At 53.4% G+C, this 9,780-nt stretch overlaps 1 protein-coding gene across 1 annotated transcript; it reads left to right on the forward strand.

The window, feature by feature from the left end:
- Positions 1-6: 6 nt before the first annotated feature.
- ORAI2 (ORAI calcium release-activated calcium modulator 2) lies at positions 7-9,774 on the forward strand. The gene is made up of 3 exons (XM_077777911.1): positions 7-122; positions 3,619-3,906; positions 9,205-9,774. The coding sequence occupies exons 2-3, from the start codon at positions 3,682-3,684 to the stop codon at positions 9,742-9,744; spliced, it is 765 nt and encodes a 254-aa protein (XP_077634037.1). The 5' UTR covers positions 7-122; positions 3,619-3,681; the 3' UTR covers positions 9,745-9,774.
- Positions 9,775-9,780: the final 6 nt, after the last annotated feature.

Here is a 9,780-nt window from a genome sequence, read left to right on the forward strand (position 1 = left end):
GAGGGGGCAGTGCTCAGGGCCCTGGCCGGGCCACGGGGCCACAGGGCCACAGGGCAACACGGCCACGCCGCATGCCACAAGCCTGAGTTGGAGCGGAGCCGGCCGGAAGGCAGGGCAGCTCGGTGAGTGCTCGCCGTGGGAGGGGGGGTGGTTGGCGGAGTGGGGGTGGTTACCCCGCCCTGTTGGGGGACCGGAATTGCAACGGGAGAATCGGGAGAATCGACGCGGGGGAGGGGATGGGCTTTCTCCTGGGCTGGTTGGGATGGGGTGGCTGCGGGTTTGGAGGGTGGCCAGGTGACCCCAACCCTAAGGGATCCTCGGGAGGGGGTGCGGCGCAGAAAAGACTCGGAAGTCCGGAACAGGGGCCCGAGTGCGGGTCCTGCGGCTACTGAGGCTTCCCTATGGGAAGGGACAGAGATACAGGTGGACGCCTTTGGGAGACCCCTGTGAAGACTGCGGCTCCCCCCGACCCCCCGCCTCCGTCCCCTGCGGGTGTGACAGAGTCAGGCTCGCCATTGTTTGTGCCCCAGATGTTTAAAGGAAGTTAAGACAGGCAAACCCCAAACCTCCTCCCTAGAAATGTTTCAGACAAGCCTGCCAAGGAGAATAGCTCATCGTTAGAGAGTCACCATTATTCTACAAGAGCTCTTTTCTCTGACTGCCCCTTATATATAAAAACAGACCAAAAAAAACCTCCGTGAAGTTTAGCTAGGAGGGCATCCTTTGGAGCCTCTGTCACCCGGCAGAGATGTCAGTTTCCATCTTGCCCCACCCTACCCCTACCCCAGCCCAGAATGTGAGGACTCTGCCTCTCCTGGGGCAGGGTAGGAGGCCTGGCAGGAGGTAGGACACCTGAGCTGGGAGCTTAGGATGGATATGAATCCAGTCCAGGCTGCTCCCTCAGCAGGAAGTGGCCTCTATCTCCAGGACCCACGGGCCTGCCTCAAGACCAGGTTCCAAGCAGACAGGCAGGCTCCCTTCCTTCCACTCCCTGCCACTCAGAGGACATAGCAGGGATGAGACTGCCCAGCCACTACCCAGAGGCCAGTGTCAGCCCTCACTACCACCAAAGCCCTCCCTCTCCACCCTCCCAACTTGAGCCCAGCCCAGGCCCACTGATGGCCCCTGGGCTTCCCTCTTCTTCACCCCTTTGGAGGCGACCGGGCTCTCCTGCCCTTCCCAGTCAGCCAGCCATTTCAGCGGGCACCCGCCCAGACCACACCGACCCCAGGCTCCTGCTCCCTTCACTCACTCCTTCAAAGCCCCAGCACCACCAGAGTCCAGCACAGCCACACTGCCTGGGCTGCCTCGGGCTCCATATACTTCCCGCATCCTGCCTTTCGCCCACGTTTCCCTGACACCCACTGCAGCCAGCTTTCCTGCCGCGTCCCTCCCTCTCAGAACCCTCCCATATGGGCAGCATCTCGTCTTTGAGGGAGGGTCCCTTTTTGCCCGTGCTGCCTTTACCATCTATGTCCTTGACCCCATCCTTGCTCCTTAGCAGGGACCTTCTCCCTGCCCAAGGCTGCTCCCTTGGCCCTCACACCCCTTCCGCAAAAGCAGCATTTAACTCATGGGGTGAGAATCACTCCCTTATGTTGCTCTCCAATCCTGGGCAGTGAGTTCCTTGAAGGGACTCACAAGATCCTCACCATTTTCACCTTTGATTTCTAAGTACCAAATGCAGTCTGACGTTAAAGCCCAGTAAGCGTCTTTTGGGTGGAGAATGGAAAGACAGATAGTCTGCAGGGGCAAAGGTTGTGCCTTTCACCCATCCACCTGCCATATGCTCACACCTATTGGCTTGCTTCTGTTGCATATGGACAAAAAAAGGAAAAGTCAATTTCCAAATGATGACATTCTAAATTATTTGGAGTTAACTGATGGATTAGTTAGTGAGCAAGGCTTCTCTTAATTTTCCCCAAAGGAAGGGACGTTCCAGTGATTGAAGAGCTGGAAGGCAGTGCTGCTGGCTGCAGACATGGCCGTGGGGCAGTGACCAGGGCTCCCAAGCCAACATTCCTAGAAACGATCTAGTAATGGGTATCCCCTGGCAGAAATAGGAGAGCACAGAACTGTTCCCTAGGGTCCTGTTGGCCAACAAAAGCTGTACCTCTGCAGCCAGGCGGAGGACAAAGAGGAAGGCACCCCAAAAGAGAGAGTTCTTCTCCACCTCCAGGACCTTCCCATAGAACTCTTTTAGAGATTGGTGTGGATAGATCAAGTTTGGTGCATTTCCACAGCCACTGACCCTGGTAAACACCCCTTATACCACCTACCTACCCCCAGCACTGCTCCCTAGGACCTAGAAACACTGATCTATTTGTAATGGCCTTAAGTAGGCTTTTTGTGGGGCCTTACGCAGGCCTGAACATACAAGTTGATATCTGATGCCAAGTGAGCCGCGAAGTGCTGATGCCCTTGAAGTCTGCCCTGCGGATTAATTAGAGCCGATCTCGGCATGCTGTAGCGTGGGCCGGCCCCTTGGGCCACATGAGACCGCCAATCCCCTATTTGGATTAGTGGAGATTTGGGTTTAAAAATTCACAAATCTTGACAGATCGGCCCTTCTGATCTTCATTTCGGGTTACTGTCAAACCTGATATCTACCTGTGATGACCTCAGAGGTCTCTGGTCTCCGTTTCTCTGTAAAATGTGCTCGTGTCAGTTGATGGATTCAGTTTTTCCTTTTGCTCAGGGTTTCCACCGCAGCCTGGACGTGGTTGTGCCTTCAGTTATATAAACCAAGTATTTCTTCAGGTGAACTGCACTGATTAAAATTTAAATTGGATTTGAGAAATTAGCCGCTGCTTGGAATTTTTTTCTTTTTTTCCTCCTGGTTGGACCCTGGACACTGAAAAGTGGTTTTGAGTCTTTGGGCCTACTATTTTGGGGTTTTTTTGTTTTTTGTTTTTGTTTTCAATTTTTTCAATTTTTTAAAATTTATTTCTGAGAGAGAGAGAGAGACAGCATGAGCAGGGGAGGGTCAGAGAGAGAGAGGGAGACACAGAATCCGAAGACAGGCTTCAGACTCTGAGCTAGCTGTCAGCACAGAGCCCAATACAGGGCTTGAACCCACGAACCGTGAGATCATGACCTGAGCCGAAGTCAGACACTTAACCGAGCCCACCAGGCACCCCTGGGCCTGTTACTTTGTTGAAGACCCTTGTGAGAGTGGGGATGTCCCCCGTCCGAAAATGCACACGGGCAGGAAGTTCAATATCATGCTCAGGATCACACAGTAGGGTAAAATCCAGGCCTACAAACTAGGTCCTAGGATCTCTGTAAATGCTTTAGCTCCCTATTCCCTGAAGATAGCAACAGATTGGAGGATTCCTTAGGTGCTTTGGGGCTAACCTTAGAATTTCATTCACCCACCAACCACATTTGTACTGGTGCCTTCCTGATATCGGGATGGAAGGCCAGATTCTAGCTTTGTGGAGGGAGGCACAATGGACACTGGTGGTTCCTGAAAGTGCACTCCTGACCCTATTCCCCCGCAGCTGGTCCCCACGATCCTGTGTTAGGGACCAGGGCCCCATATTCCCACTACCGCCCTGTGTCCAGATTATACAACAGGTCCCAGAGGTTAACTTGCTTGGCTTCTGGCTTTTCCAGGTCCCAGGAGCCCTCTGGGATGCCTGAGAGTATCTGCCCCCTGCCCCCAGCCTGGCTCCCACCATGAGCGCTGAGCTCAACGTGCCTGTGGACCCTTCCACTCCCGCCTGCTCTGAACCCGGGCACAAGGGCATGGATTACCGGGACTGGGTCCGCCGCAGCTACCTGGAACTGGTCACGTCCAACCACCACTCTGTGCAGGCGCTGTCCTGGAGGAAGCTCTACCTGAGCAGAGCCAAGCTGAAGGCCTCCAGCCGGACCTCGGCCCTGCTGTCAGGCTTCGCCATGGTGAGTGCACACACGTGGTGGGGAACACGGCCTGCGAAACGACTTTTGCTGTCGAGATCCTATGATGCTTCAGGGAGCAAAGCACTCCCATCCTAGCCGCACTGGCAGTCAGGCTGGCTGCCAGCGATGGGCCCCAAGCAGTTACCTGGCAAGGAAGTCGAGAGTAATTGAAATAGCTTCAGTGTGCAGGGAGAGAGGTACCCCTGTCTGCCCCCCACCTCGGGCACCACTCAAGACTTTGGGAAGCTGAAGGCTTTAGGCAGGACTGGGATCGATGAGGGGTTGCTCAGTTTGGCCCAGCTCAGGACGCAGATGCCCCCCAAATGTGGCGTCTGGGGTGACGAAGCAGAGCCTCTGATCTGACTCCTGGCTACCCGGCTGCCGCTTTCCTTCTGAGTCATTCCCCACCACAGGAGTCGGTCTCAGGCCAAACCACGGGCCCTGCGAAGGGCCAGGGCCGTGTCACCTGTTGACTCCAAAGCCCCTGACTCATATCCCTTCGGGGAATTGTCCAAGAAGGCAAAGATGGCCAGGACTCAGAGGAAGAACAAGGCACGGGTGGTGGTGGAGGGGAGGAGGGTACGCCTCTTTCTTCTCTTCTCTATGGGGTGGAAATAATTTTTTTCTTTAATGTAAAAACAATTGTCATTTTTCCAAAGCCCAGAGCCTCAGTTGTCAAAGCAGCAGCACAGAAAGTAAGCTATCAGGGTGGCCTGGTGCTTGCTCCCTGGTACAGGCCACCCTTAGAAAACAGACCTGTATAGTCAGAGTGTGACGGAGGTCACCAGGCTTCGGGGCAAAAAATTTGGGTTTAGATCTGTAATTTATCTTATTTTTTTATTTGTTTTTAAACTTTTTAAATATTTATTTATATTTGAGAGAGAGAGAGGCAGGGAGAGAGACAGATCGCAAGCGGGGGAGGGGCAGAGAGATGGGGAGACCGAAGCACAGAGCCCAGTGCGGGGCTCAAATTCATGAGCTGTGAGATCATGACCTGAACTGAACTCAGACGCTTAACTGACTGAGCCACCCAGGCACCCCCACCCCCACCTTTTTTTAAGTTTATTTTTGAGAGAGACAGAACAGACAAACAGTATTAGCAGGGAAGGGGCAGAGAGAGAGAGGGAGACACAGAATCTGAAGCAGGCTCCAGGCTTCGAGCTGTCAGCACAGAGCCCAACATGGGGCTCGAACTCTGAACGGCAAGATCATGATCTAAGCCAAAGTTGAGCCACCAAGGTGTCCCTTTTTAACTTTTTTAAATGTTTATTTATTTTGAGAGAGAAAGTGAACACGTGAGCGGGGGAGGAGCAGAGAGGGACAGAATCCTAAGCAGGCTCCATGCTGACCATCAGCACAGAGTCCAGTGCCGTGCTCCATCCCAGGAACTGTGAGATCATGACCTGAGCCAATATTAAGAGTCACACACTTAATCGGCTGAGCCACCCAGGCACTCCTAGGTCAGTAGTTTAAAGCAAAGGCTTTATCTAGGTGTTGTGTTATATTTATTTATTTATTTTTAACATAATGTCAAAGCGTACAATCACATAGTGCACAACTTTGGCCTATAGTTATTTTCTCCCTGTGGTTTCCATCACATGCAAAAGATAGACGGTTTTCTCAAGCTTAATTGTATGGAATGCGGGTGAGACGTTTAAACAACACTGTGAAGGCTTGTTTTCCACTCGGCAGAAGAATTATAGTCTCACATTATGTTTGTCTGGCCTGCACTTGTGTTTTCAACTCTGGAAAACATACTGTGCGAAGTACTGAGTGACATGATGCAGTAAGACGGCTTCCTTTGTGCCTGGGGCCCAGGTCTCAGAAGTCACTTCCTGTCCATGGCTGTCTTTTTATTTTTTATTTATTTTTTAATTTTTTTTAATGTTTTTATTTCTGAGAGAGACAGTGTGAGCAGGGGAGGGTCAGAGAGAGAAGGAGACACAGAATTGGAAGCAGGCTCCAGGCTCTGAGCTAGCTGTTAGCACAAGCCTGACATGGGGCTCAAACCCATGAACTATGAGCTCGTGACCTGAGCTGAGGTCGGACGCCTAACCGACTGAGCTACCCAGGCGCCCCTGCGGCTGTCTTTTTAGACTCCTGCCTTCCCGACACTCGGGTCTCCAAACTTGGAGAAGCTTTACTTCTTCTCCCGGCCAACGAAAGGCTCACCTAAGTTGAAGCCTCTAAAACTACTCGTTTCAAACTGGAAAACGGGTCCTGTGCATAAGGTTCTTTTTTTTTTTTTTTTTTTATTTCTGGGAGAGAGAGAGAGACAGCGTGAGCAGGGGAGGGTCAGAGAGAGAGGGAGATACAGACTCTGAAATAGGCTCCAGGCTCTGAGCTGGCAGGCAGCACAGAGCCCGACGCGGGGCTCGAACCCACGAACCGCGAGATCATGACCTAAGCGAAAGTCGGACGCTTAACCGACTAAGCCACCCAGGCGCCCCACCTGTGCATAAGGTTCTAAAACCGAGGTCAAATCCTGGAGGACTGGCCTGAGACCCACCGGCAGCCCACAGGGGTGTGAAGTGGTCTTGGGTTGAAAATGGTGACCGCAGACCCCAGGATGGCAGGGCCTGGATGTGTACCACAGTACGCCGCCTGTCCTTAGCTTGGCAATGGCAGTCACACTTACCAGTGATCAGCCGTTCATTCGTTCAGCGTTTATGGGGCGTCTCCTCTACCAGCAAAGGCTTCCTTAAGCACCCTGGGATACGCTTCAGAAGCGCTGCCGGGCCCTCGCCTTCTCTTCTAGAAGGTTCCTCTCATGAAGGCTGCCATAGCCTAATACGCACTGGAGATTCAGTCCTGACAGTGAACACTGGAGAGCAGCAGAAAGAGTGGCATCAAGACCGGGGGTGGGGAAGGCAGCAGTGGGCCCCCTTGACTAGATTAACGGGCCACCAGTGCCCCAGGTGATATTCAGACTGTGGAGCAGCGTGGGGGAAGGAAGACCAGCACAGGCCATCAGCCAGTGTTTCAGCTCTGGAAACCGAGGCAGAACAAGGGCAGGTACAAGAAAGAGTGAAAAGAGGCGGTTTGCTAGGTGGCGGCTCCTCCCTGTTATGTTTCCCCTGATTAGAGTTGCAAAGCTATTCTTTTCCCCAAGGTGAGCACTTGGGCCTAACCTTAAGCCCATTTCTTCATGTTTATTCTTCTGCTAACACACAGAACCAGTGAACCGCGGCCACCTCGTAAAATCGTTGCATAAACACATTGAAAAATGGCCTTTCGGCCTTTTCTCTCCATAAGGCAGAACAAAACGGCTTTCCTACTGCAGGCCCTTTCATTATCTTTGTTTCTTACCTCAATGCCCTCTGTGTTCTACAACATCCTTTTGTGGAGCCATGTCCTTGGTGGTGACAAGAGCCTGCCCAGGCCACGGGGGTCACTGAGAAAAGACCACCCCCTCAACTCGTGTCATATGGCAACTGTATGGAGCAGTGATCACTTCTGAGTTTTGTTTAGCTGTGGTCCACTGGGACTGCCGTCTCTTCTTTTTACCCACCGAACGTTCCCTCTCTGCTGAAAGGAGGAGTCTCTCACTCTAGGAGGCGGTGCTTGCTAGAAGTTGTGAAGTCATCTTTCTTGTAAAATTGGAAAAACAGAATGGCTTAGATCTAGGAAGCAAACACAGTGAGTGGAAAAGCCTTCATCTGGTTTCTCTCCTTCTGCCTCCCTGTCCCCCTTTCTTGACTGGTCTGGTTTCTTACCTATGGGTACCTGAGAGAAGGCCCTTGGTGGGCCCAGGAGTCGTTGCCAGGCCTGGACTATGCCATCCACTGGGTGAGCTCCACGTGCTGAGGGGCAAGGGAGTGCCAGGCCACAGAGGGAGAAGTTCTCCGTAGCCTGGGTCTGCCCTGGGGGAAGTGGCACAGGGCCACGTTCCCCAGCTTGCAGTGTGAATGGCACCTGGGGTGAGCAGGTCCTGCCTAACTGGCTGTAGACATTCACTACCACAGAGCTAGGCTGGGGCTTCTGGTTCCCTCTGTGGGTTTTTTTTGCCTTTTTTAAAAAATTAGTTTGGGGCGCCTGGCTGGCTCAGTCAGTAGAGTGTTTGATTCTTGATCTCAGGGTCATGGATTAAAAAAATTGGGGGGTGGCACTTGCATGGCTCAGTTGGTTAGGCAGGCATCATTCTTGATTTCTGCTCAGGTCATGATCTCATGGTTTGTGGGTTCAAGGCCTGCGTTGGGTTCTGCACTGACAGTGTGGAGCCTGCTTGGGATTCTCTCTTCCTCCCTCCCTCTCTGTTCCTTCCCCACTTGCGCTCTCTCTCTCCCTTTTTCTCTGTTCCTACCTCACTTGTGTGCTCTCTCTCTTTCAAAAAAATTAAAATTTTTTTAATAAAAGTTTTTATTTTATCAAAACAAATATGTGCACCCAGTTGAAAACTGAAGTCACTGCTGCAGGGCATGCAAGCCACNGCCTCCAGGCCTCTGAAAAACCTTCTCCAGACTGCTATTTCACGATTTATCCATCTCAGGCATCACCTATTGGCTTGGGCTTCCTGTGACTGCGGTTGATGACTCAGCTCTTTTCTCAGCCCAGCCCCCTGCCCACAGCCTCCCCCCCCACCCTTTCCCTCATTTTTGTTCCCATTCCTGGCCTTTGAGATGCGGGCTTCTCCCCCAGGGCTTCTGAGGCTGTGAGCCACACCCTGTGGCCTGGGGGACCCAGGGAGCCTCCACAATTTCTTTTCCTTTTTTTTTTTTTTTTAACTTTTTGAAAGGTTAGCTTTTAGTTTCTGAAAAACAGCCATTGTCTTGAAGCCACCTGTTCCTGGGGGAGGGGTGGCCTCCGAGCTGGGTCAGAGCTCAGCACCCGGGGCATATTCTGCACTCGGCCATATTCTGCACTGTGTTCTGGGCTGGGAAGGCCTTCGGTGGGAAGTGAGCCCCACCACTCCCCACCCTGTGCTTTAAACTCCGCTGCACTGTCTAAATTTTTTTAAATGTTTTATTTATTTTTGAGAGAGATAGAGACAGCATGAGCAGGGGAGGGTCAGAGAGAGAGGGAGACACAGAATCCAAAGACAGGCTCCAGACTGTGAGCCGTCAGCACGGCTCGAATCCACGAACTGTGAGATCATGACCTGAGCCGAAGTCACACGCTTAACTGACTGAGCCACCCAGGCACCCCTTGCCTGCACTTTCTAGATTCTTCCTTAGTGAGATGTCCTTTAGCTCATCAGAAAGCAGGAGAATTGGGAAATCTGTGGACAGCTAGGTGGGCGCCCGGTACCCCATGTGGGCCTGTGGGCGCCCCGGCCCACTCGTCCGCTCTGCGTTGCAGGTGGCCATGGTGGAGGTGCAGCTGGAGACGCAGTACCAGTACCCGCGGCCGCTGCTCATCGCCTTCAGCGCCTGCACCACGGTTCTGGTGGCCGTGCACCTCTTCGCCCTGCTCATCAGCACGTGCATCCTGCCCAACGTGGAGGCCGTGAGCAATATCCACAACCTCAACTCCATCAGCGAGTCGCCACACGAGCGCATGCACCCCTACATCGAGCTGGCCTGGGGCTTCTCGACTGTGCTGGGGATCCTGCTCTTCCTGGCCGAGGTGGTGCTGCTCTGCTGGATCAAGTTCCTGCCTGTGGACGCGCGCCGCCAGCCTGGCCCCCCGCCCGGCCCCGGGGGCCACACGGGCTGGCAGGCTGCGCTCGTGTCCACCATCATTATGGTGCCCGTGGGCCTCATCTTTGTGGTCTTCACCATCCACTTCTACCGATCGCTGGTGCGTCACAAAACCGAGCGGCATAACCGCGAGATCGAGGAGCTGCACAAGCTCAAGGTGCAGCTGGACGGCCACGAACGCAGCCTGCAGGTTGTGTGAGGACGTGGCACCCCCCCCCCCCCCCCCCCCCCCCCC

Source organism: Crocuta crocuta, unplaced genomic scaffold (assembly GCF_008692635.1).
Source record: "Crocuta crocuta isolate KB4526 unplaced genomic scaffold, BGI_CrCroc_1.0 scaffold217, whole genome shotgun sequence".
Taxonomy (NCBI): domain Eukaryota; kingdom Metazoa; phylum Chordata; class Mammalia; order Carnivora; family Hyaenidae; genus Crocuta; species Crocuta crocuta.